At 48.5% G+C, this 27,060-nt stretch overlaps 1 protein-coding gene across 5 annotated transcripts; it reads right to left on the reverse strand.

Annotated features, from left to right (window-relative positions):
- On the reverse strand, window positions 1–27,035 carry ARHGAP1 (Rho GTPase activating protein 1). 5 transcript variants are annotated; one of them, XM_030007287.2, is made up of 14 exons: window positions 26,981–27,035; window positions 21,444–21,627; window positions 20,549–20,641; window positions 15,181–15,210; window positions 9,762–9,849; window positions 9,390–9,521; window positions 8,806–8,892; window positions 8,084–8,182; window positions 7,252–7,359; window positions 5,944–6,020; window positions 5,473–5,550; window positions 4,797–4,925; window positions 4,515–4,618; window positions 1–3,821 (listed from the first exon to the last, which is right to left on the reverse strand). In XM_030007287.2, the coding sequence occupies exons 2-14, from the start codon at window positions 21,580–21,582 to the stop codon at window positions 3,642–3,644; spliced, it is 1,344 nt and encodes a 447-aa protein (XP_029863147.1). In that variant the 5' UTR covers window positions 21,583–21,627; window positions 26,981–27,035; the 3' UTR covers window positions 1–3,641. The 5 variants fall into 5 exon arrangements, with proteins under 5 accessions (XP_029863147.1, XP_029863148.1, XP_029863149.1 ...); XM_030007288.2 differs by lacking the exon at window positions 26,981–27,035 and adding an exon at window positions 22,117–22,292; XM_030007289.2 differs by lacking the exon at window positions 26,981–27,035 and adding an exon at window positions 21,882–22,095.
- Window positions 27,036–27,060: the final 25 nt, after the last annotated feature.

The following is a 27,060-nucleotide window of genomic DNA, read 5'->3' on the forward strand; positions in this document are numbered from 1 at the left end:
TTACATTTTGACTTTTATTGAAATACAAAAAGTGCAAACTGTGAAATATAAGATTGGTGCAGATTAGAAGGAAATAAACAATGTGAACCATGAAAACCCCAGCCCTGCACCTGATGAACATCAACAGAAAAGAAAACAGCGAACACCAGCAACAAAAGCAAAGCCAAAAATTTTGCACAGGAGCCCCTGCGCATAGAAGAGGAAAGAGGGACCAAAAGGGCCCTCGGCTCTCTCAAATTAGCAAAAATTGCCACAAGGCATCCAAGATGGCCCCAGCCCCCCTGCACCACCCAAAAGCTCTGGTGTCAGGACATAGCTTGGGCCAGGGAGCAGGGAGTGATCAGAGGCCGTTAAGACAGCAGGAGGCTTAGCAGAGGGGAATGGTCTAGGTGCTAAAAAGCAGAGGGTTGAAGTGGAGCAAGTACCCCCACAGGGAGAAATGGCTAATAGCTAACCTGAACGACGAGCCAGGGAAGAGACCCTTGGGCAACTCTACAGCGAGGAGAAAACCGACAAAGACCAGCGCCCTAAATCAGATACAGCCCCCCACCTATACATGGCAGTGAAACCCAGCCCAGCCAGCACCCTGCCTGTGTGAGGAGGCTGACCAGGCGAGGAGGGAATTTAACCCCCTGGGCTGCAGGCAGGCCCAGGCCAGTTCCTTGCTCAAGTCACAGGAGGGATATTTCAATAGAAGGCATTCAGGAGAGCAGACTGCAGAAGCAAAGCAACCCTGGTTACTGTGCCTGCTCCAGGGCTCCCAGCAGCTCCAGCACGAGGAGCAGCAGAGGAAAGGGGATATTTACACTGGGTCCCTTCCAGGATTTGCATTTTCCCACCATGAGCAGTAGCAGCTTCCTGAACACCCTCCAAATCTGCTCCCTGCAGGCACTGAACTGGAGCAGGCTTTTATCCCTGCCTGCAGGGGATGCACCAGTCTCCATTTTGTTAAAAAAGGAAACATTAGCTCAAGAATTTACTAAAAAAAAAAAAAAAAAAAAAAAAAAAAAAAAAAAAAAAAAAAAAAGGCCAAAAAAAAAAAGCACCCACCAAACAAACTCCAGCCAGAACACTTGCAGCAATCCCTGCTCACCCCCAGCACTTCTCTCGCTACAGGACAGGGAATGGTCCTTGCTGCTCTGCAGGGCTGGAACGTGCCACCCTCCCCAGGGAGCCAAGGCCTCGTGCCCTGACACACAGGCACTTTCCGTTCCAAGTTGCCAACCTTGAGTTTGTTTGTCCCAGGAGAAGTTAGCTGGGTTTGCCTTTTCTCTAGGGGGATATAAGCGAGGCCAGTGTCAGCTGCAGATCAGAGCACCAAGTCTTCCCCCCATACCAAAGCCTACACAGAGCGGGGTGCCTGCAGGGAAAAAGGGGCTGCAATGGGCTCCCTCAGCCTCCACGCTCCTCCCGGGCTGTCCAGAAAGCCTTGCCTCTTAAAACAAACACTGGGGCAAGTACATCTCTCTCCACACTGTCCATCCCAGGAGATTACTCCTCCACAGCACATCAGCCCTACTAACTTACTCTAGCAGAGATCACAGGTGAATTAGGAGCTGAGTATCCCTACCTCCAAAACATTTATTTGGTTACTGCTGTGAATTGTTCAGGCTGAAACAATTCATATCCTGGCCAAACAGGGAAGACTCCTACTCTTGGCAGTGGGAGACTAAGCAGCCTCGTAGCCTCCACAGGGCAAAGTCCCCCAGTATCTAGAAGGGATCAGACCCAGCCCTCTCCTACAATATCTCTTGCTCCAGCCTCAGTAATGCTCACTGTTCCCACCCACGTGTTGGTGTACCTCCTCTGAGCCAGCTGGCTGGACCTGTGCTGCCCTGCAGAGCTGCCTATGTTCGCACCCATCGCCATTCCAGAGCTTAGCAGAAAGAGCAATTTCCATGATTCCTGCAGCAGATGTCACTTATTTTGATTACAACTGGGGCACCGCCCTTTGGTCAGTGTTAAAGGCAGACTAAAATATTATGAAAAAGCAAATTCTATTTAGCATCCAGTAGCTTTTTAAAAATTAGTTCTGCTTGGTCCAAAAGATTTGTCCCTGTGGCCAGATGCAGCAGGGAGACCTGGCCCAGGCATCCAGGGCACAAGTTAAAAAGATAAAAACACACCAGTGAACTAAGGCTAGAAGCTCCCTGCTAACACCCTGCCAGGCCCAGGCTAAGGAGAGGGATCCCTTTTAGCTCAGGTAACGGGAATGCTGCAACCCAAAACCAACAGTGATGCCCTAACAGTATTGCAGCTGCTTTGGGCAAGGCTCACCCCGCTCTGAGCCTGCTTTGTGGACAACCCGATCTCTCCAGCCGTGCCCAGACCATACAGGATGCATCTGACCAGGCTTCCAAGGTAGGACGGAAGGAAGGAATGAACCGAGGAGGAGATGGGGCAAAGGCCCTTGGCATGGAATAGCTGTTCCCTCACAGCTTTGGCACATGAGCGCTCGGCACCTGGGCAGAAATTCATAATCCGGGCCTGATGCACTCCAGGGTGAGCGTTAGCCCCAGTCCCTAGACCTTCCCTAAAGGCCATGCTCTCTGTTACACTGTGCTGGGGAAAGGTCTACTCAAAAAGACAACTAACCAAGGCGGTCTGTGCCAGTCAGCACAGATACACATGCCTGACAGAGGAGTAAAAGGCCTTGTGCTGCTGCCGCAGGGAAAGGCAGCGATCCTCTTAGCGTTCAGCAGTTCAGTGCCACCAGGGCACTGGCTCCCTGCCACCCAGGCTCACCAGCTGTCAAAGAGCCCCCGCCAACCTCCCCCTCCCCGCACAGCCAGGTCTGGCACGAACCTTCCCAGCCGGGCTGGAAATGCTGCTGGAGGGACAAACACGCCCGAGCTGGGTAACTATGGGAGGCACTTCACCCACTACACCCCAGCAAACACTGACTAGTATCTGGAGCCGGTGATCCCAGAGGGGTTTGGGCTAAATTCAGCTTCCTTGTATTGGAGTCTGACAGGTAATACAGCCCACGTGCCGTGAGCCTGTCCTTCACTTGCCTGCCAAAAGCATGGGGTCTGGAGTGGGTGTTTGCAAGTGCAGGACATGCTGCTACCTGAAGCACATGGGCCGCCTGGCTCCCTTCCCTGCTTTAGGTGCCTCTGGGGAAAGGCAGAATGCACATCCAGTGCTGAGAGATGGCACTCGCAGCAAGAACATCTCTGCCACACAAAACCCAGCAAGCCTGCCCTAGCCCAGACAGCCCAGCTGAGGCGAGGGGGGTGAGCTGGGGCTATTGGGAGCTTAAAGAAAGAAGATCTTTGCTGAGGAAGGGACCAGGAGGGCAGAAAAACTGCATGTGAGGGAAGGAGGAAAGGAAGGCAGGTCATCTGATAGGGCAGCAGACTGGTGATGAGCCCTGGAGGAGCTGCACAGACTGGCAGGTGGGTTAGGACTCCACTCTCAGCAGCTGGGAGACCAGCTCCCCTCCCCATCCGGAGCAGCAGGTCTCCTGCTCGCTTACGTACGTACACGCTTTCTCCACCATCTCCACAGCCCTCGTTCTGCTCATCACCCAGAGGATCAATGGTCCCTTTGCGCTGGAGACAGCTTGGTCACAGCTCCAAGACAAGGTGGGAAAGAAGGTGGAAGGTGGGCACAGTGTGGTGGTGTGGGCTGGCCTGGATTCAGGCCTCCACATCCTCAAAGAGCTCCTTCTGGTGGTCCAGCAGGAACTTGGTAAAGGTATTGATTGGGTTGATGGCTTTTAGTGTGATGGCTACATCTTTGGCCCACAGCAGATTTGGGCCAAACACAACTGCCAGGTTGGTGTTTGTCATCTTGTTTCTGTCACTGTGAGCAGAGACCTACGTGGGAAGGAAAGAGACCATTGTGAATCCTACAGAACAATACAGCAGCTGCCCTCTACCCTCCCCAAAGCCAGAGCTGACAGACTCCCAAGGGCAAATGGGAGGAGAGAAGCTGAAGGCGCAGTGCCAGAAGGCAGCTGGGGGGAACACACATGACATCCAGCATTCAGGAGGTGAGGAGCAGCACCTTGCCATTTGCCACTATGGATTAACCACCACGCCATACCATAACAATAGGACCAAGAGCACTGTCAGCCAGTATCTCTAGAGTCCAGATCACCACTCAAAACAAAATGATCTTCCCTCTTGCTAGAATAGCCTTGCAGTGGCTGCCCTGGCAGCAGAAAGTTCTGTAGGGCGGATCTGAGACCCCTCTTCTAGTCTAATCTTCTATTCAGATATTTTGCAGTTGTACTTCCACGCTGGGGAGCTTCCAGCCTCCGTGGTACAGACCACATGGGCTTACTGCCTGCCTGCACCTCTCAGAGTTATGAGAAGCAACTGCTTAGGCTAGTTCATCATGATCATTCTTGATCTCTATATAACAAGAACATAAGGTAAAGAAAGGCAATTTCCTAGCTTTAGACTTGTTGCCTCTCAAAGGCAAAGAGGGAGCAGGGAGTCAAAAAGCTGATGCAAGGCACTGGCAACTGAACTAGAATACGACTGCCCACCTTCGGAGCAGCTCACCTGCACCAGAAAGGCTGTCAGTAAACGGAGCACTTGGTAGTTTTCTTCTGGCAGAGTCTGGAGTGTTTTGCGAACAACATCCACACGATTCACCTCTTCTACACCTAAAAATCAAGAGAGACAGGACAAGCAAGTCCATGAGGAATCCTCAGCACCCACCTTGATGAAAGCCCTGTTTGCAGTCACAGGGTATCCCATGCAGAACTGCCCCCCCTGCAAAAGATATCTTTGCCCTTGGCCAGTGCAACATTCAAGGAGTAGCACACTCTTGTTACAACTCACTCTGGAAGCTGACAACGTGGCTGTAGAGGCCAAAAGTGAGGAGGGGCTCAGGTAGCTCCCTCAAGAAGGTCTTGAGAATCACAGCAGGGAGGTGGACATCTTCATACTGCTGGAAATCTACAGGCACACCTGAGAAAGCAGAGCAGAGACTCAATGCTCACTGGTCAAAGTAGGACCTCCTCCAAAGAATGGTACATAGTGGTCAGAGTCCAGAACTAGGGAAGCAGTATTTTAAAGAAGACAGAGAGGGTACTGAAGCACCACATCATCTAGCAGAGTAGAAAAACGTGTCCCAAAAGCATATGCAAAGCACTGCTGAATCCAGCACTACATCTTTAGAAGTCATCAAATGAAACAGATGACCAAGTTTCTTCCTGGTCATCTCCAGTCCCTCCAGTATAACGAGACCAAGATGGTATATCCCACCCTGAGAAACAGGGAAATTTTCAGGAAGGAAAAGGGCAGCGAGAGGAACATCAGTGGGAAGGAATATGCTTTCCACGCAGCAGAAGTGTCAGATGCTTTTCCCTTGCAACTCAGGTCGTACCCTGGTGGGGCCTCACCTAGAGGCCTATCAGAGAAGGACAGGAGCCATGATAGACTAGTTCCAACACAATTCCAGTTGGACAGTAGTAGTTCAGGAATGAGAGGGGCTCTGCTGAGTTTGGGTACTTACCCATGTTGTATTTTTGCTGCACCTCCCTGACAACCTGTGTATTTGCTGATCTCCGGAAAATCCCCTCTGTAGCAAGAGCTGTGAAGTGAGAGCAGACGGAGAAGAAAGATCAGCCATGTGAGTCTCCAAAAACGCTGGTCTTAATCACAAATCCATGCTGTGGGGCATTCAGACAGATATCAGCAAGTCCCTTTTTTACAGTATGGCAATTCTTTCTGCTACTGCTACCAGGCAAAGGACACAATGAGCAGCTTGCTGCTCTTATACAAGGGGGAGTATGGACAACTGGAAGAAAGAGGTCTCCTAAGCCCTGCACAATCTCTCTTGAAAGCTAACTCACCTAGTTCAGGCCTTTAAACTTTATTCTAGACTGCTGTTCTTTATCTTACCACACTCTGGATGGGAACTTGGGTGGAGGAGAGGCCACTGACATGGAATTAAGAGGGGCTGCAACTTCCCCTGAACACTTACCATGCTCCTGCAAATGAGCAATGGTGTCTCTGACCACCAGAGGAACAGGAGACTGATCAGGGTTCTTCTCCCTGAGACTGTGGGAAGAGACAAAAGGTTAAAAATGACTGGTCCTCCCTGCCCTGCATGCAGCCCCTGAATCTTGAAGTTGCCCCCACAAGCTCTACCACATAGGATCTTGCTATCCCAGTCCCTGGTTCGTCCATTATTCCAGCCTTCTCTCCTCTTCACCCATTATGCTACATCATTCACTGGAGCAAGTATGAGCTCATTACTACACCACAGGAATATTTCTCTTCTGTAAAAATCATAGCCTATAGATGCCAGGGCAAAGGGGTTCCCAGAAGGCAAGGCTGCTAGTTATGAAACAGGTGAAAAGGGTTAAGCTTCCTTTTTACTTCCCCATAGGAGCAAGGGCAGAAAGCTGACACACGAGAGAAATATATATGGGGTAAGTTTACCCTCCCCACTTTTGTAATGGAAGATATATCAACCCAATGGCTGTCAGGGAAGACCTAGTGATGCCAAGGTGTTCGCTGCCACCCTCACATTGGATTGACTATACCACTTGATAGCATGGAGCTGTTCACCCCTCACAGGCTACTAACAAGCTCAGGCACACAGCATCATGGGAGTTACATTTGGAAATGTTGTGTTGAAGCTGGGGAATGTGCTCCCAGATTGCTTCAGAGGATCTGTCTGGCCACACAGTACTGGCTCCTCCTCATTCGCCGAGGAGGCAAAAATCACACTCAAAGTTAAAAATACCTGCAACGCTTAGCCAGTATCACTAGCCCTTGCCAGTGTTTGTGTTTGCCTGTGTCACCATGCAAGAATGGGGGGGATGGGAATCAGTACAAGGGTGAGAAGAAGTGCTTTAAAAATAGAATTTATGATACGGAACAAAATAAGTAACAGATCTGCAGCACTGCTCAATCAAAATAGCACAGCCCTAAAGACACCTCCATCAGCCTCCTACAGACTTGCTTTGCTTAAAGGAAGTTTCTAGTGGCATAAAGCCATCCCCATGGCCCTTATTTTGCTCCTCCCTTAGTGACCCTTAGTTGCAGAAAAAATCTTATCCTAATTTAGATACAATCTAGCCAGGGAATCAAGAGGGTGGAACTGAACTGAGTCAGTCAGGATCTGGACATGAGTGCACAGTTCCTCAGAAGAATGATTAAAGCTTTGTAGGTAGTCTGAACTGCAAGAAATTTTACAGCCACTTTTGCTGCTGTTCAGTTGTAAATACAGTGACCTCATATCAAGCAAGTCAGGGCAAAAGCAACACAATCCAGAGATACTCACTGCTGGAGCGAGACTCCAAACTGCTGGTTTGGCAGCGGTGGGCGCGGGGGTGTTGGCTTCTGGGGCACTTGTGAAGGTTTCTGCAGAGATCTCAGATATTCATCATACCTACAGCAAAACACAGACTAGTAAAAAGCCACTCCACCTCCCAGAAAGAGCACGAACCCCACGCTACACTTGACCCACTGCACACCCACTGGTAACAGCTCCTGCCTAGCATGGTTGATTCCACCTATGCAAAAACAGGACAGGCAGCTCTGGAGCACAGGGGCAACAAGAACAAACATCTGGTTGCCAGAAAAAAGCAGGGAGAACAGAATATCTATCTGGAATCAGGAGCTGGAGTAGCTGAGAATGACAGACAGCATGGGCAGGAGACCAGGACAGCACTGCTTGTGATGAGACAGTTGCATGTATGTGTTAGGGACAGGGAATCAATCTGGTAGGACCGAGATTGTGGCAACTTTGGGAAGCCCCAAAGACAAGCTGAACTGTGCAGAGTGAGCAAAGCAGGTGCCCAGATGCAGCAGATGCACACCACAAGCTCCAGGTCAGTGTTAAGGTCAGCACCTTGCAGAAAGCCCCTGAGGGGTGAGTGGGAGAGGCAGGATTGGTGCTCCACTGAAGGAGGATTTTTAACTCAAGGACAGAACTGGGCACTGGGGCTAAGGACACACAGGAAGGAGCATGGAGAGAAACAACAGTCAATTTGTCACCACTCCCTCCAAAACCACTGCCTGAGTGGAACAATCTCTTCCTCCCGTTGCCATTCCTCCAGAAAAGTCTCCTCTCACAGAGCCCTAAGCAAATGGGAGACAGGCAGCATTCTCACTTCAGCACTTGGCTTGGGATCCCCAACTGTTCCAGCTTCACATACTCCTCCAGCTCACTAAGGAAGTTCACATAAAAAATCTTTCGTCCAAACTTAAAGCTGAAAAACAAGAGAAAAGTAGGTATGTGAGGAATCAGGAAACTCAGTATCAGAATGGACTTTTCACAGGCAAGGAGAGCAGGGGTCTGCAAGAGACATCAACGGGGCAAAGGGGCAGGTATGGCTGAGCAGCAGAGATGTCACCCACATAGCTCTCCAACTCCATATATTTTACCAGGAGATGCCAAGACTTTCCAACTCATGTTAGAAGCCCTAGCAGCAGCAGGCTTCCTAAACCACTGGATTTCTCCTTCCTAATTTCAGAGCAGGTTTTGTTTTCAATTATTTTACAGAGTTAGAATTTCAGCATGAACACAATGAATTAAATATAATTTGGACGGATACTCTCACTTCCTTTTTCATTATTAGCAGAGCCTGCAACACTTTACTTCTACTTAGCCAGATAGAAAGGGAGCAGCACAGAACTGCAAACTCTGTAGGTTCCCAAAGCAGTACTGCTTGTGTCTGAATATTTCTGAGCTCAGAAATAGGAGAAGATAGCATAGGGTGAGAGACTTCAGGGTAGGCTTGGCAGCCTGGGCTCATCTTGTACCCCACTGAGAATGCCCCATTATTCCCCTGCAGTCTGAGGATGCGGGTGAGCCTCCTGTAGTGCTTCCTACCTGATCAGAGGCTTGAAGAGAATCAGCAGGGTCTTGATGAACATGGTTGGGTGCACAATATACAAGGCTTTGATGTTCTTCTTGTACCTGCCAAGAGAAGCGAAGTAACGATGAGCTGCACTTTAAGCAGAGGAGCCAACCTTTCCACAAGATTAAGGCACCCTGGGTGCTCCATTCCTTTTGCACCAAGCCTCTCCACTTGCCAGCACCCACGGCCTCTGCTCTCCCATGCTTCATAGCTGTGTCAGGCTACTCAGCAGCCTAAGGGCACGCTGTACTATTCCAAGATTCACCGAGAAGCAGTGAGCAGCCTCATCAAGAAGCAACAATTACACCACGCGGCTGACACACTTGCCCTGGTCCTGGTTTTGCTGCCTGCCTGTTGGCCTAAAGGATGTAACTACAGAAGGAGCTGTTTATCCCATGGATTCAGCCTGCATTAAACAACAACTCACCTCAATAAGCAGCAGAAATAAGTGACAGTAAATTATGATCACCAAGCTACATGGGGGGCCTGGGGAAGATCTTCTGTGTTAGGCTACAGAACAGCATGTTATATCCTTGCTTGCTGCAGCCTTACTCACTTGCGATCAAATTCCCTGTAGGCATCCCGCAGCCAGCTCAGGGATGGCTTGTTCTCACTGGTCAGGCCGTGGTGCAGGTACACCAGTGTGTAATCACTCTCCACATACTGGTCCAGCGTGAATTTCAGGTACCTGAGAAGAGACAACTGCTGAACTCGCTTCATGCTCTGCCACAGAGGCTCTTCCTCCCTTTGGGACTCATTTTGTGTGCCGTAACAGAGGATTTGCATCCCCAGCAATGGAGGTAAGCACTTTGGGAGGACGTGTCCAGCTGAAGAAGTTACTGCAGATAGATCTGGCCCCAGGAATCCAGCACCTGGGAGTTATGTCAGGCTTAAGAAGTTAACAGCAGCCTCCTATGACGCTACTCACCCCAGCAGTTTCACGTGATCAAGTTGATGACTTGGGGGCATCCGGCAGGCACTGAACAAAATTACTTTCCTTCCGTATTTGTCATCACCTGCAGACAAAATGCCAGAGATTACAGGGAGTTTAAGGACTACACTGTGCTCTTGGCAGCAAGGGGTAAACAGAGAACGGGAAACTGCCATAACAAGGCAGAAGTCTGGATTGCCACAACTGCCAGGAAAGCTAAACCTGATTTTCAGCAGAGTTACCATGGGCCTAGTATGGAAGCAGAAACCCAACACCAAGGGCCAGGCAAGTCAACAACGCAAGTGGAAAACAGAGTCCGTGCTGCAGCCCTGAAAGAAGAGGAAGGATTGGAAGCCAGGATGCCTCAGGGCACGTAGGGATGGAGGCCTCAAGTACAGAACAGAGCACTCAGAGCATTAATCCTGCAACGGCTGTCCCTGGGCACTGCTCCTGATGCACGTGTGCCCAGGGAGACACAGGGAAAACTGCCCCTCACAGGCACAATAACCACTCCTTCCTTCCGTCCTGCACATGGTCCCAGACTAACTGCTTGTGGTCTGGTGCATTTGTTTCTTGCTTCACCTGAAGTTTAGTCCTGCACACAGAACAAAGCCATTTCATACCCTGGAAACCAAGATATTCCTAGAAACAGGGCAGTCCCAGCCACATCCCAGAGATGAGAAGCAAGCATCATCGTAAGCCTCTTCTACAGAAGGACCAAGTAGGGCTGCTGGATTCTCCAGGGGGATTGCAGAATAAGCTGTTCACCGCTTCCTAGATTTTCCATCCACAGAGATATTTTTCCAACCTGAACTGGATGGAGCTTTAAAGTGCAGCACAACAAAGCCATTCTATGTGAAAAACCAGCAGAAAACAGTCCCCATAACACTGGAGTCAAATAACCCATAAAGCACCCTCATCTCGGGGAGGGCACTCCCAGCCACCACTTGAGGCTTCAGAGACAAGCAGCCAAGTTTTTTCCAAAGCAAGTCTTCATAGGTCAGTGGACTTCTGCCAGCAGAGATCTCAGCCCCGTGAACAAAACCTGAGCAGATGGGCATGGACAAGCTTAGCAGACATGCTAGGGGGATTGAGAGATTAGGTAAGAACCAGGTCACAAATCTTTCGGACACACAGAGTTTGAGGGAAAGTCTGGTTCTCTCCCAGACATAACACCCAATCCATTTCCATAAGGATTACTTGCTTTTCAGCACCAGTGGAGATGAAATGGTTCCTTTAGTGTGAAGGGTTAAAGTCTTCCCATCTTTCTTGCTATTCACCCTGCTCCAAGAGCTATGTTTTCTTGTCAAGCAGAAGGAGCACAGGGCAGTGGAACGGGCTACTGAGGTTATACTCAACACCACCCTCCTTCCTCCCCTATGGCACAACCATCTCATACAGACCACAGCACAGAACAGCAGCAAGGATCGCTACTTATGCGGGACAGCCCTACAATACACCATTCCTCTTGAAATATATCCTTTTCCCCACACTGATTTACAATATTCAGAGCATGCAGCCATTTTCTCACCTTTGCATGGGCTCTGGCCCTCAGCTACCACTTGGTTACACTCGCTGTGCAGCAACTGAGATCTCAAACTGAACCCCAGAACAGCAAACCTGAGGTTTCTGGGAACACCGCCTGCTAGTAACAGATGACCACTTGGTGCTGCAAATGGCAGCCAGAGAACTCACATACGCCGGCCGTGACATTAAGATGCCACTAACCCTCTTTTACCCCCTTCCTGGCCAGAAGAATAGACTCTCTTGCTACTTGTCCACTTATATTTTTCCCTCGCAAGTCCCATTTTCAAGTCACTCACCAGACAACACAAGAGACAGAATTTACTGATGCACACAAGCCAGAACCTCTACAAAAGCTAGGGACACTGAGGCAGCACTAGGTACAGACCAGGAAAGGGGTGGCATAGGCCATCACATTGACATACACATGCGGAGGTAAGGGGCAATTAGGGAGGACGCATGACCCAGAATGCAGGACTAGGAGAGAGTGATGCAAGGCTCATCTGGAACAACCAGGTACAGTCACAGCCAGGCCACAAGACCAACATCACATTGCATATCCCACGGTAGCCCACTCTCTGCCTAGCCCAGAGTTTCTTGGTAGCTTGCTGTGAGCTTTAGGGCTGGGTCTAATGCACATAAGCTGTCTATAAAACAAAGGTGCAGGCTACAAAGTCCTGGGCAGGGAATATGGCATATTGTGACTCTTCCCACTGGTCTTGAGCCACTCATATGACTCTATCTGGAAGACAAAGGGTCCTGCCTGCACAGAGCAGCAAGAAGATGGTAGCATCTGAGAATCCGCTGAGTTTTGTAGTGATGAAAGAGAATGGCCAGAAAGACTACAGATCTTTGCAGATCATAGCTCTGTACTAAAGTCAGAATGGGTGCTATCTTCAGTTAACTGAGAGGCTGCATTTCGCACCAGAGTGGATGGTCTGAGGGCCGGAAGCAGATTGCAAGCTTGATCAAGGCAGGCCTTGGCTGTGAAGAACTGCAGTACAGCACCATGTTCATGCGATGTTCTGGGTGGCCACACACTCAGCTCAGGCTCCTGGGCACTAATTTCCAGACCTGACAAGTCACAAGTCAGGAACCACATAGCTTAAAACACCTTCCTCTGGAATGACGTGAAAGCCCACAGCAGGGCCTATGTAAAGTCTAGAATCTCGTTCCTCATATAGCCTTGGTGAAAAGGTCTGGGATCGCTGGTAAAGAAAAAACAGACAATCCATGATTCTGCCAAAGGGGAGATGCCAGCCATGTTTCCCCTGGTTAATTTCCAGGGCCAAGTACACCAGAAGTTAAGCTATAGTCCCCTGGATGACTGAAAAAGGAGTGGTCCATTTTGCCTTCCAAATCAGAATGAATTTATGCATGAGACCTACACAGGAACCAGCACGCCCATTACTGAGTTCTGGGTTTCACTCCAGTTTCACCACACTGAGCTCAGCCTGTTAACATAGACACTTTCAAAACAACCAACTGCCAATCTTGTTTCCACCTGACATATATCAGATCAGTCTGGTTCCTCCAGACATGACAAAATTCAAAATTCAGCATCAAAGCTGAACAGTCAGTTGTTCCAAATTATAAACAAGAACCTAAAGCCCATTCCATGCATTCCTGGCTGTTGGAGGAAACTGCCTGCAGGTGGCCTCTCTGCCTCCAACTGAACAAGTTTTTATGGTGTTTGATCTTTCCCAGATGCTCCATCCCTTGTACTGTTTGCTTTCCTGTTTGCAATATTAATCTTATGTATGTAGGTTTTCAGCCCTTGTTTGCAATTGCAAATAGCTAAAGTTTCCATTGAACGCAACTATAGACCATGAAGTACTCACTCAGCTTTTCAGGTTGTCTCCTACCTCTCCCAGATGAGGAACGCTCAATAGTTAACAACAAACCAAAAAAGAAACAATTATATACCATCAGTACTCACAGAACACCCCAACAACGTGCATACCTTTGTAAATTCGTAATTCAAAAATATTTTCAATCTACACTGGAATTAAACTACCTCCCTATAGGAGGTAATTCAGATACTTTTCTTTTTTTTAACAACAAAGAGCAAGACAGTAGCCAATATGCAAAGCCTCTCCAGTCAAGACAGCTGCTCATCTAAAGAGATATTAACTTGTAGCACTGATGGACATGATAATTCTCCTGAACATTGTTATGGTGCTTTTAAGGCCCAAACTCAGTTTTTCCTCTCACCCAAAGAGCAGCGTTTCCAGTGCACTTTTGAGACAAGGGGCAAGGAACATCATTGCTGTGGTTCCAAGCCATCAGTGCAGGACCATACTTCTAAAAAGGCTGAAGTTTAAATACTGAGGCTAATGTTTCAGATTGAAACCTGCAGCAATACAAACATATCAGAGCAGAAATTCATATCAAGGTAGCACTGTCCTGAGACGGGAGACTCTGTTAAATGAATCTGTACAGCCAACACAGAAAATATACACTTGACCTGGAAATCCTCTTAAGTATTTCTAGGTATTTCTCCAGAAATATATCTGTTAACCTTTATGCCATGATTGGAGGCTGTCATACTACTCACTGGCAGCGTAACTGCAGTCCAGACACCCAGCTCATTCATTCCTACCTTCATCAGGTACCCTTGGCTGAGGGCCCACCTCAATGAAAGATTCAAATGGGAATATCCTGGTACTTTGATACTGAGAGAACGCAGACAGATAAAACTTGCCACGAAAAGCTAGTGTTATTGGTAAAACAGCAAAGTTAACAGAGTTCAGGGTCAAGGAGAGGACACCACTACAGAATTCTGGAACAGTACTACACAAGTTTCACAAAGCTTAGGATGTTTATCAGAGCCACTGTCAGTAAAAAACTTCTCTAATGTAATTTCAGGTTCCTGCCAAGCTTATGACACAGCTGGGCAGTGTTCAAGCACAGTAGATTTTAGTTGCCTGCTGAATTCCGAAGTTGATTTAGCCCCTCAGGAAAAGAAGGTAAGGAGTAGAAGTATTTTAATACATGCCATCTTCCACCTAGATATTCCCAACATCCAAACACTGCCAGAATCGTAAACCCTTATCAAGTCACTACAGCTCCGATACAAAATATACTAGAGTGTCAGATAAAGAATGCAAAATGGGAGGATGCCTGAGCATATGGCAAAGGGGGGAGAAGAGCCCACCTAATGAGGCAGTGAGGATCAGCATTTCCATGGACTATGCGAAGGTCTTGGCCTGCTGCTCAGAAACAGCAGAAAGAATTTCACACCAAAAGAAGTTTTCATCTACATTGAGAAGCGTGAAAGCATCAGCAGCCAAATTCCTAAGGCTTGGGACTGAAGTCTAGAGAGTATTAACAAATGCTCAGCAAGCACTGAGCAGTCTAGCACAGCTTCAGGCTAGAATAAGGAACAAATTTCCAAAACACATCTCTGCAGCCAAATGGAGAAGAAATAGGTGACAGTTCTTTTCAGTTGGAGAATCCAGTTTAAGCGCCAGCTGCTTAGCACGTGAGCGCAGCAGCAGATCATATGAAGGAACAGGAAGCAATCCCAGGATGAACTTCCAAAGCACACATGACAAGGAGGTAAATCTGAGTTCCAATTGAACTGGTCCAAGCAGGCCACCACCATGACAGAAGAGGAACAGGATTTATACTGAGACCCAAGAGCCCCAAAGTAAAGCCCACACACAAAATTTGGCTCATATGATTCTGCTGTGCCTGAGGCAGAGGTCCAGCCCTCAGAGTATAATTTTGTGCAGCCTTTGGACTCCTGAAAAGTTGCCAGTGCAGCCTAAGGCTGAGCAAAGTTTGGGCTCCCCTGAGACAGTCCAGCTACAGGCCACGGTCATGCTAAAGGAATACCATGATCTACAGCTACAGTACCAAATGTTAGTGCCACAAAAAATCTACCTACCTGGTTGGGCCCCATCAAGTGCACCCTGGTCTGGAGGAACAGAAACAAAGTTAAAGCAAGCCAAGCTTCGCACCCTTTCCCAGAAAGTAATCTTGAGTATAAAGTCTCAGAGTCTAGCCAGATTGCCGCTGGGATGCATTTCGTTGCTGTCTTGCAGCAGTCAGGCTCCTTCTACTTCATCTTTCCCCCAAGCTCCTCTCCACAGCAACCTTAGCTAACAATTAGAGGGGGTAATAATAGCAACCCATGATTCCTGAATGTCTGTCTTGAATTTGCAACTAATTCTGTATAATCATAGTCAAATTTCTGGCCCTTACTGTTACACTTCCCCTACCACCAAAATGGCAACTGCCATACTGCCACCTTTAAAAGGGTTAAACACAACTAATTCTGAATGTCAAGATCCTTTGAACAACTTCAGAAGTGTATAGAGAATGGCATCATGCCATATGAATAACACATCCAACAGACTGTTTTGCAAGAAGCTAAATGTCACTAATAAGCTGAAGATGAGGACAATTTAGATCTTCAACACACCCATAGCTTTAAAAAAAAAAAAAATTAGTAGATTCTGATTAAAAAGAACATAAACTGCTAGTTAGAAAAAAGAAAAAAGGTTTCTCTGGGCAGGGAGGGGTCTATGAAGGCATTTATTGCCATGCCCTTTCCACCGCTCCCACAGCTATATACGCAACAGACGCACATGGGCCCATCAAGACAGGAGCCTGAGCAGAGCAGGGTTCTAGAAAGAAACTCTCCATTCCCTTGGTCTCCCTTAGAAACTTAGAATCCCTTAGAAACTCTCCACTCCCTTGATCTCGCATGTCAAAACATGGCGCACAAGCTTGTCTTGCTTTGGATGGGCCCAATTCCACAGAAGCAACTCATCATTCCAAAACATACAAATCCTCTTTTACAAAAAAAAAAAAAAAAAAAAAAAAGTCAAAGCCAGAAACTACATCCAAAAGCAGCAGAAATGCAGGCACCCTGTATTAATGGAGCCAATAATAATGTACCATACTGGAAGGGAAAAGGACCCTTGCTACCAGAGGCCTTTGCTGAGCCCCATTAGCCACCAAAGACACACAGCAACATAATTTCAACACAAGTTTTGCCTGCAACTTCTACTTTTGCCTGCTTAGTGAAACAACAGCTACTGGTGCTCAAAGATTGATTTAACCTTCCCATGTCAATCACTGACGGCAACAGCAAATAATCAGCACTAGTTACAACTTTGGCACCTGCAGCCAACAGCGAGCTGCATTGCTTTTCATGTAGGTTTGGTACCAGATTCACCACTGAAAAGAAGATACTGTTGAAACTGCAGTTTCAATCTAGTAATACTCAAGAAGGTACACCCCCAGCTCTCTGCCTTGCTTTCCCACTTCAGTCGCAGGTCTTACACACACTAGCATCACGACTCCTCTGCCAGGGCAGCCCTACAGACTGCCGATTAATGGTGTGAGGCAGATTTCCCACAAAAACTAGCAGAAACATGCTCTGAGCTTCATCAAAGCTTTAAAGTCATCAGGCAGGGACTACATAGCTGAAGTAAATAGTGATGGCCGCTCTCCTGACAAGTGCTACATCAACTTCTAGCCTCCACAGCAGCAGAAAATTCACAGGCCAATCCTATGTTAAGCCCCAGTTTTCTTATTCCAAAAGGGAGAAAGCCAATTATTGTGTAAAATGGGAATGCTGATGCACCTCATAGCTATAGGTTTGCATATTGACCACAAAGGTGAGACCGGTTATTTCGGACTGGGCAGGACGAGGAAGGAACACATTGCCAGTGAGCTGTCAAGAGCCATGCTCTTCCCACACAGCCCCGTGTTTCCAGCAGGCACCGCCACCTTGAGAGACCTCCTTCAGACTGTTATTAACTACCTGCCATATTCTTGCAATTCAGCCTCCGCTGAAATTCAAGGCCAAGATTATGTCACCCTTGTCTGCCTCATCCCCAAAGGAGATGGAAGCAGCACCTTTGCCATGTAAGAATTAGCAGGAGGATACAGAAACTCTTAAACATAACAGAAATTTGGGACAGTTCCTCAACAGTCTTCAACCAGAAGCCTGCATCTCCTCCGAACGCTATGTAATGTGAGCAAGGAAGAAAACCACAGTTTGCAGAAGTGGTTTGTGCAGTGAAATCAAGCCGCCCCTGCTCCAAATTCTAGCCACGTGCAAAGATGAATTTCTCTGCTACAATGCTCACAAAAAGAGGAACTCGGAGTCAAGAAGAGCACAACCACACAGAGACATCTCCAGAGCCACGTACATTAAGGCAGGCCTGAAAGGACAGGCAGAGTATCATCTCTTTTCTTCAGAAAAGCACTGAATCCCAGAACCGAAAGAAGGTTTCCCAAAACTAAAATATTCTGATACATAACAATGCTATGGTATTCCCTCAGAACTGTGACCTGGATGCCTTTTGCTGCCATCTTCCTGTGACACACCACCGCACGGGACAGCAATGACATGCCTGCTCCTTCCCCACGGACAGCCTCTTCCAGGAAGATCCCAGTCCCCCCAGAAGAGACAGGAGCATAGGGCACAAAGGAGAGTCTCCATGAAACTGCTGCACTATTTGTAAGTGGAAAAACAAAACCAAACCCCTTGTTTTTCTAGTAAATTCTGCAAAATGTTTTTCAATATTATTTTCCCTCTTTAGGCCAGATAGCCAGGATATTCAAATCCAGCGTGCCTTGAACTGCATCAGAAATTAAGGTCAGATAGAAAACGAGTGCACTAACTTTTTGTCATCAAAACCGGGCTTTTAGTAAGTTATTAACACCACGCACCCATCCCGCAAGAAGCAATTACTTTTCTGACCACACAGGATAACCCTGGGATCATGGAGTTCAGCCCAAGGATGGGAACCAGTCTTCTGCTTTTGTCTCAAAATAGCATCATCGTCCCAGAATATATTTCAGGGAAGGCAGGAACAGAGTTAGCCATATGCTTTCTGCTCTGAAGTGCAGAAAAGGGAAGGACACGGGAGAGAAAGCTCATAAATCAGCAGAATGGACAAAACTACCCTTGGTCTGCTGCCATTTGCTAATATTTAGAAGAGAACTGGGCATGGAGCTATTTTGTTTCAGGCTCAGCCTGGCGAGCATTCCTTGCACCTGAAGGTGCCGAGAAGCACAACTTGTCAGTAGAGCCAGATCCGAACAGTTTCATATTAATCCTCCAGTGAGATTTTGATTCTCGAGGCTACTTCTAATAGGATTCTTCCAGATTTTCCTGGATTGTTTGCCTCCAACAACAGCCCAGAGAACATTACCCTGTCTGATTCTCCAAACAGTTAACGTTATTAATTATTGACCAAGAAAACTGAACAAACAGCTTCACCCCAGAGCCCAGATTACAACTCAGGCCCCTTTGATCAACTTCATAAATCCTGCTTTCAGGAAATGAGACACAGCGAGTCTCAAAACTATGGAGCAGCACATGTGCTATCTGGAGCTGTGCTACTAGCTCTTTCAATGCCAAGAAAGGCATTGCAGCACGTTCTGTGTGTGGGACCATCACAGGCTTTCAGATAAACCAGCTACCGGTGAAAATTGGCCAGGACCAGCCAACAACAGAAGCTTCTCTGAGCTGCTTCTGCACTGTACAGAGACAGGGACAGAGAGCTCACTAGAAACACAAATTTAAACCACGACAGGGAAGAGATCTCTTTCAGAATGCAGGCACGCCTCCCAGTCAGCCATCATACCACCCCAAAATCCCTTCAGGAAGTTAAAGAATTCTTCATTAGCTATCCTAGACAACGTGTCAAATGGCTGCATTCCAACAGCCATTGAGACACACCTCCACTGGAGTGATACTTCATTCAGAGAGCTTGGGAAAAAAAAATGTTACTTCAATACAGAAATCCCGCAGAAAGACTGGTGCTTACGTCAGAAGGCAGCACACAAAGTACATCCTTGGTTTGGGCTGACATTCCAGTCTTATCAATGTCTCTGATCTAAACTCTCTGCTAAGCACTTTGTCTGAAGTGAACAACAGTATCATTTAACTCACCAGCTCCCAGAGTCCAGAAGCACCAGTTACCTCTGCCATTTGCATTCCAAATATTAGAGCTATTATCACTGAAATGGTGGAGTCCACGCATCTGTCCCTTCCCAGTTTCAGCAGTAGGGAGACCAGGGTGCAGAACTCTATAAACCCCAGTCCTGAAACTCCAGCTCCATGGAAAAGAAGGTTAGTAACACATTTGCAAATGAAAGCACTTGTGGCAAATCTACAAGACATAATGGCCCAAATGCTAAACACCTGGTCTGTCAACCCGAGCAGCCAGAGGCACACAGAAGACAAAGAACAACAAAGTGTTGAGTGTGCCATTATCTTTTTGTTCCCCAAAAGATGTAACATGAGAGGTTAGGAGAAAGAAAGCTCATTCTAGAAGACAGCCCAGAGAAGAATGATGTCAGGACAACTCTTACCAAGGTAAGTGCCTGTGAATCTTCCCTCTGTGGTCAAACCCTCGCTGCAGAACAACCCTGAATCAGGGGGGACTCCAGCTTGCGCCTCTGCTTCGCTGTAAATTCACATGTGGGGCAGGTACCAAGGCACAGAGAAATGGCAATAGGAGGGGTAGGAGGTGGCTACAGGTAATCAAGGAGGAAGTGTGAATCAAGTCACAAAAGGTTGAAGAGGCGCTTTTTTTTTTTTTTTAAACAAGGAACGCAAGACAAACTGGGATTACGCTTTCCTCAGACTTCCCACAGCAACCTAAAAACTACCCCCAAAACTCTTTCTTATGGAGGTCCCATCAGTAAATCACCAAGGGTTAGTGTAATTAAAATAATATGGATAAGACAACCACAGAGAAAAATCCGAATGCTTGTGACTCTGAATGATCAAGCCTTTCCTTGCAGTGTGCCATGGGCCTATTCCCTCTATTTCAGATTTCTATAGATGTTGTTTCTGGACAGGATGGCAAGCTCTGGCCATTCAGATGTAAGAGAGCTGCCAGACCTACTGTGGATTACTCAGTCAGCTGAGGACCTTGCAACAGTACTGTGTAACTAGATAATTTCTGTGGCATTATCATGCAAAAACCACATCTTGTGCTCAGGATATAGTCAAGTGCCACATCTAAAACAATTCAGCAAAAGCAACCGAGTCCAGCTAATAATATAATCAAGACAGTAAGAGCCAAGAAGGAATGCAAGTTTAACCAAGGTCAACAGAAAATTACACATATTGCAAACATTCAAGAAGTTTGGTGCTCCTCTACGATGCCAGCTGTCATTGCCACTTGGGCCTGGCATATAGCAGATGCCCCCACAAACCCATTAGAAAGACCCTTCCTCAGCCCAGCTGCAAAGACATCAAAGGAGAAAACAAAGATCACTACCTGCTACTTCCACAATGTGGTGCCGTGCGATATCATAGTAGGGATCATCCCACTGCAGGTGAGTGATGGGCTCCGGGGAGCCTTTGGAGTCCTCTGCACAAAACACAAGGAACAAGCACTTAGGAGAAGGGATCTGGAGCACCTTGGCGAGGGGTACAATAAAGATAGATGGATGAGAAAAAAATGGCTCTTCAACATGGGAGGGACTAAGGTATGCACCTGTCCACCTTGGAAACCCACCTTTGAAATTCTGAGTGGGCAAGAGCAGCAATGACTTCAAAAGAGACCTGTCAATCCTATGAGGTCTATACATGTCCCTCAGACTGCACACCCTCTCAAAAATGACTGTTCAGATGTGTCACAAACATTCACAAAGACCAAAACCCAAGTGCCAAGGGCATCATCATGGCTTTTTTAGAGCAGGAGGATCTTAACATCGTCCCTTGATGGATGGCTGTCCTATATGCCCCTGAGCTAATTTCCCTGACCTCTTTGGGCAGCAGTCCATAGCACAGGATTTCAGAGCAACGACTCAGATCTCCAGCCCCGCCTCCCACATGGAAGCTCAAGACCCTTCCACTCAGGAAGGCCAAACTATCTTGCAAGAGACCATAACAGAGGACACTCAAGGACTTACAGCATGTCTGTACTGTCAGCACCAAAGTGCAGCCACCCACAGGACTGAGAAGAATATGTTTACATCAGCTGGCTCTGAGCTTTTTAGTGCTGTTCAATGGCAGGGCTAATTCACTTGGGTGTGGTGCAAGATTAATGCGTCTCTAAAGCTTTCAAATAGAGCTGGGGCTCTCTGTAGATGTAGACATGACCACAGTGCTGCAGGACAAACAATTCCTTTTTGGCCAAAACCCAGACCCCAAACAAGCAGGATACTTACCTGATTTGGGAAAAGCAGGGGCTTCATCTGCTGGCCAGCTCTTATCATCTATGGAGGCCAGTTTGAGCTGGCTGAGGGACTGGTTGGTATCATCCAAGTTCAGGTCATCCTGAAGCTCCGAGAGCGGGTCTGCAGCCATGGTCCCCAAATACCGCAGTTTATTTTGCAGCGTCTAGAACAAGGACTGCAGAGATTGCTAGGTGAGACACGGAGATCACAAGCCTACCTCCCCTTAGAGGCTCTTCCTCTTCTGGCTGATCTTCCCCAAATCCTCCCTTATCTTTACTTATCCAGAGATCATACTTCCCCTCCCCCTTAACACAGGCAGGAACAACTCCTCCTCCTCCAAGCCAGGAGCACCGACATATGACAGATTCTTTCATGTCAGATTCTTTCGTGCCTATTGCTATCAGAAGGCCATCAGGAGCCTTTACCAACCCTCTCGGCGAGACTCTGCTTGACCACAGCTCTGTAGAGAGTAGTTTCTCTCCTGAAACAGGAGCAGCAGCGAGACGCTGAGGAAGGCGACAGGCTACACCAGCCCCTGCTTGATACACTCACTGTACCAGCTCTGAGCTCCCCCTCCCTCCAAAAGGCTGGCACAAAGCCCAGCTGTTTCCACAGTTGGCCCAGTGCTGGAAGCTTTCCCAGGAATCACCCCCCCTCTTCTCACCAGAAGGGAGGCCAGAGCTCTCAACAACACCGAAGTGGCTGCTTCAGCATGCTGGGATCTGAACACAGAAGTGAACAGCTTCTTAAAACAGGATTTTGTAGGCTGAGCTAGTAAGACAGGGAGAACAATACACATACAACCCTCATCTTTCAGCATCATCCAGCAAGTCCCTTCTCCTACATGACAGCAAGCAGCCAGGAATCACCTCTTTAATTTAAAGCCATATTGCTAGAATGAGTATTTTTCACCAAACATGCCGTAATACTGAGGAGACCAAAGAATTAAGAGGGTCCAAGAAACAGACAGGTCAGTGTGTTTGCTGCTGCTTGCAAATATTTCTCACTCTCACCTGGAGCAGAAGGTGTGTCAAACCCAGGAATGAGCTAGCGCAGCACAGAGCACCTCCTAAGAGTACCAATTCTTAGGGACAACCCCTAGGAAACAGCTGTTATCCTCTAAAGTCAGTGTCCTGGAAGTAAGCAAGGAAACTCTGGAAAGGACAAGTACGTAGATCTGGATTGCTCACACAGACCACACGGGCAGTAATTCAGTGGCCAACAGGCAGCAAGCCAAGAGGAACTGTAGCAAAACAAAATGACACCTTGCATCAGCAAGACTGTAACGCTGTTTCTCAGCCGGGTTTGTGCTTATTTTGCATTATGAGGAGAGCAAAGAGTTCAAAGACGATCTGAGGAGGCACAACGCCTTTGTGTGGGAAGATTATATTCACAGTAAAGCTATTTCCTTGAGCAGAATGGAGGGGGGCAACGATGTTCAGCATCTTCCATCCCTAGAGCTTGAATGTGTATATTTATCCAGAGAAGATGATGAAACAGTTACTCGGTTGTGAGCACAGAGGAGAAAACCTGTGAGAGACTGAGCACTGGAAGGCATCACATCCATGCTCAGGGCAACACTCGTGACCAAGCTTGGGGATGTATTTTGAGAGTACAGGAAATTAGATATTCAGTGCTTGCCCCCTCCCTCTGGACTACTCCATGCTTATTACTTCCTGCCCTCCCTTATCTGCTACTCATCAGTTTACAACCAGTTTTCACCTCTCTGGGGCTCCCAAAGGACTGGGAGCTATTGCTAAGCAAATGAAATAAGTTTGCCGAAATATGAAAGAGCAAGAGATATCTGGGCAGCGGATCACCAAGACAGCACAGAAAACACACAGGGTCTGACCGCTGCAGCCAAGCAGAGACCCAAGCAAAATTATTCCCTGCTCTCTGGTGAGGGCTGCGATAGCTGTCTGACCTCCTCCAACCTCAAAGGGACAAGGAGCAAGAAATCAGGTTCCCTTGCACCGTGAGCTCATGCTGGAACCACGCAGCAGTGGAGCCAAGGGACAAGGACTCCCCACCCCTAGCAGTTGATCCAATTTCTATGGCAACGCCAGGCACCAACTCTTATGACTCAGTGTGCTTAAAGCATTCCCTGCTGCAGCTCAGCAGCCCCACAACCCAGCACCCCACGCTAAGGAGGCATCCATGGTCCCCCAGGGCAGCCCCTCAGCATTCCCAGCTCCCGGGGACTTCCCGGCCCTGGTGGGGACAGAGGACCTACATTCAACTGCTGCCATCCACTGAGATGCCTTTCATGTGAGATTCTTGGGGATGCCTAGTAGCAACAGCGTCCCCAAAGTGAGGTCCTGAAGCGCTTAGGGAACAAATCCAAATCTTCCCACGGAGCAGTGATGGTGCTGCCATAGGGCCAGCAAGACACCAAGCGTCCTCACTTCTCCCTATACGGATCACAGCTTGGCTTCACAGTCAACTTGCAGCACTTGATCAGAGGCAGAAGAGCTGGTTATTAGACAGCACTGGGGGATTTCCCCTAAGGCATAAAATTAATCCTAGTGTGGCACCATGTGGAAGAAGGAAGTCGTTAGTAGGATCCTTACAGTTCCACACTGGAAAGCGAGCCCAGTGGATAGCGCTCTTGCCAAAACCTTCCTTACCCCTTGGAAAGGTAGACCAGGCTGCCCAGATGCCTCCACGTGCTTTTCACAGCCAGCCAGGCAGCTCCATTCCTTGGCTCTAGGTTAGTGCTCCATGGCAGAAATGTTAATGGAAGGAGGATCCAGAGCAGAAGACCTCTCAGATTTCAGGTCCTTCTTGCGAACCAGACTGTAGCTCCCAGAGAGCCCCAGAAGAATTTTTGCAGAATTTTCCCCAGCCCTTTCCCAACAGCGCAACAGACCGAAGCACAGGGTCCTACATCAGGTAACCCTAGAACAGTTTGGAGAAACATAATCCTCTAAATGCCTGGGAACTAGCAGACACTGAGAAGGAGAGACCTGGAGTTAGGATGTAAGAAACTACTTGGGGATCTTGGTATAAGGGTATACATTTCACTTCCTGACAGCACAGCTGCATGAGATTTTTACCTGTGTACTCAAAAATGACCCATAAGCAGGGCTCGTCATTGAACAGAAAGTCTGTCTGTATCAGTATAAGAGTGAAGTGGTTGTCAGAAAACAGCATTTCACCAGACTTAGCACAATTTAAGAATCCCACTTGTTTTAGATAGGCGTCATGACAAGATGCAAGTGATATGCCCTTTATAGTCAATCATAAGGTAAGAAAAATGATGTACCTAGATTTAAAAAGTAAAAAGCCTAGTCAAACATTTAAAAACTAAAGAATCACACTTGACATCAGAAGCATTTACTTACTGCCAGGCTCTAAAGAGCCAAATGTTTCCCTTTTTCCAAGCATTTAAGTGTGTTTTCTGAACCTACACTGTTTGAACTTGAACACTTGCTGTCTAATGAAAAATTGGCTTTCTTGATAACAGGGAGATGTGCTGGAGAACAGCAAGTTCTGCTGAAGGAGAGAAACCTCAGCCCTTTAAAATACAATTTTCACACAAATCCTGAGCTGGAGATTCCTTATGCAAGATCCCACCAGAATTTACCCAGGGAAGACAGTTCTCTTGTATCTATGAAGTCTTGGCAGCTGCTGGTTCACGCAGACTGATTTTATCTGCAGTTTGTTTCACTAATTTCCATCACTTATTTCTATGCTGCACCTACTCGGCAGTTTCCTTTTCCTGTTTTTCTTCCAGATATATGATTAATTCAGAAGTAAATCTACACATCAAAATACGTCCACGCATCTGGACATGTACTTACACGCAATAAAGAATTAGAAAAGCCAAGTGGCCTCTTCTTCCCTGCCCAATTAACAAGCAATGCTCAGACCCAAAGGAATCCCAGTTCCGGGGTGACTGTATTATTTTTTTCTGACTCTGCTGCCGTTTGCACCTCCTCCCAGTTTCATTTCATTCGCACAAATGTCTGTTTTTCTGTACACAGCAATCAAGCCCCTGCGCTTTGGCATAGTCTTAATATCGAGCACATTGCAAAAAAAAGAGAGCAGTTACTCAGCAGCAGACCTTCAAAGTACTCACTCACGTGAATGAGCTCCAGGACTGAGACTCACTGAGAAAGTTCCAGCCCAAGTCTCCCCTCACATCAAGACTGATGATACCACTGAGAGCATCGCTACTCCGGTACTACCCCGAAAGAACTGAAGGGTCAATAGCCAGACTGGCTTTGTCTGGCTCACTGTGACCAACTCACTCAGGACAGACACACCACTGCTCGGGGAAACTCTTTGGTCTTTCATTATTGTAACAGCTTTTTAAATGAGCAGCCTTCCTTCTCCAGTCATCTCAAACCCTGTGCTGAAGGCCGCCTCTGTGCCCGCTGGAAATCCATCCCAGCCAGCAATCAACCTCCTCTTAGCGGTTCTCTGCAGGGTCTGAGAGCAAAAGCGCTGCGCTCTGCTTCTTCCCTCGCAGCTGCAGCACAAAGTACAGAGGCTGCTATCAGTGCCGCGCAGGATTCACCCATCACACGCGGAGCATGTGAGGAAACGGGGGGGGGGGACACGAACAGCCCTACAGGGGCTGCACCTCTCCTCCTCCCCACCACACGCCTGATTCTCTCCCATCCCCTCGGACCGAGCTCCCGTGACAACCCACGGCCAACCTCAAGATTCAAATAAAAGACTCACAAGATCTAGCTGTTTACGCTGTGAAAAGAAAACCCCGAGTCCCCACACTACGTGCCGACCGCCTAACGGAGGGACGTTTCGCAGCCCCCGCTGTGAGGCACCGAGAGGGACAAGTTGTCGTGTCCCCCCCCTCTCCGCCGCCGCTGCGGACGGGACAAGGCTGCAGCCCGATGCGGCCCGGCCCCGTACCCCGCTCCAGCAGCAAGCTACACCCCCAACACCACAGACGTGACTAAAAAAAAACCCCGCGGCCTCCGAGCCCCTGTTCTCCGCGCCCGGGTGCCCGCGGCGCTTAATACCGGGGCGGGGGGCGGCGGACGACGACTCTCCCCGCCGCGCCCCGCAGCGACGACCCGGGCTCGGCGTCTCCCACAGAAATAACCGCCTTCCCCCCTCCCCTGGCTCGGCGTCTCTCACAGAAATAACCGCCTTCCCCCCTCCCCTGGCTCGGCGTCTCTCACAGAAATAACCGCCTTCCCCCCTCCCCGGGCTCGGCGTCTCTCACAGAAATAACCGCCTTCCCCCCTCCCCGGGCTCAGCGTCTCCCACAGAAATAATCGCCTTCCCCCCTCCCCGGGCTCGGCGTCTCCCACAGAAATAACCGCCTTCCCCCCTCCCCGGGCTCGGCGTCTCCCACAGAAATAACCGCCTTCCCCCCTCCCCAGGCTCGGCAACACCCGGGCAAGGGTTTCGGGGCCCCGGCCCGCCCGCTCAGCCTCAGCCCCACCCCGGCAGCACCAAGGCCAGGCCGCCGCGGCCCCGCGGCCGGCCCCGGGTCCCGCTGCCACGAAGAAGCCCGGCTGCGCTCCCCGGTGCGCCACAGCCCGCCGGTAACCTACCGCCGCTGACCGCCCGGCCCCGGCCCGGCCGCCTGTCAATCCTCCGCCCGCCGGAAGCGCGGCCCGCCGCCGGGGGAACA

This window comes from Aquila chrysaetos, chromosome 2 (genome assembly GCF_900496995.4).
Source record: "Aquila chrysaetos chrysaetos chromosome 2, bAquChr1.4, whole genome shotgun sequence".
NCBI lineage: Eukaryota > Metazoa > Chordata > Aves > Accipitriformes > Accipitridae > Aquila > Aquila chrysaetos.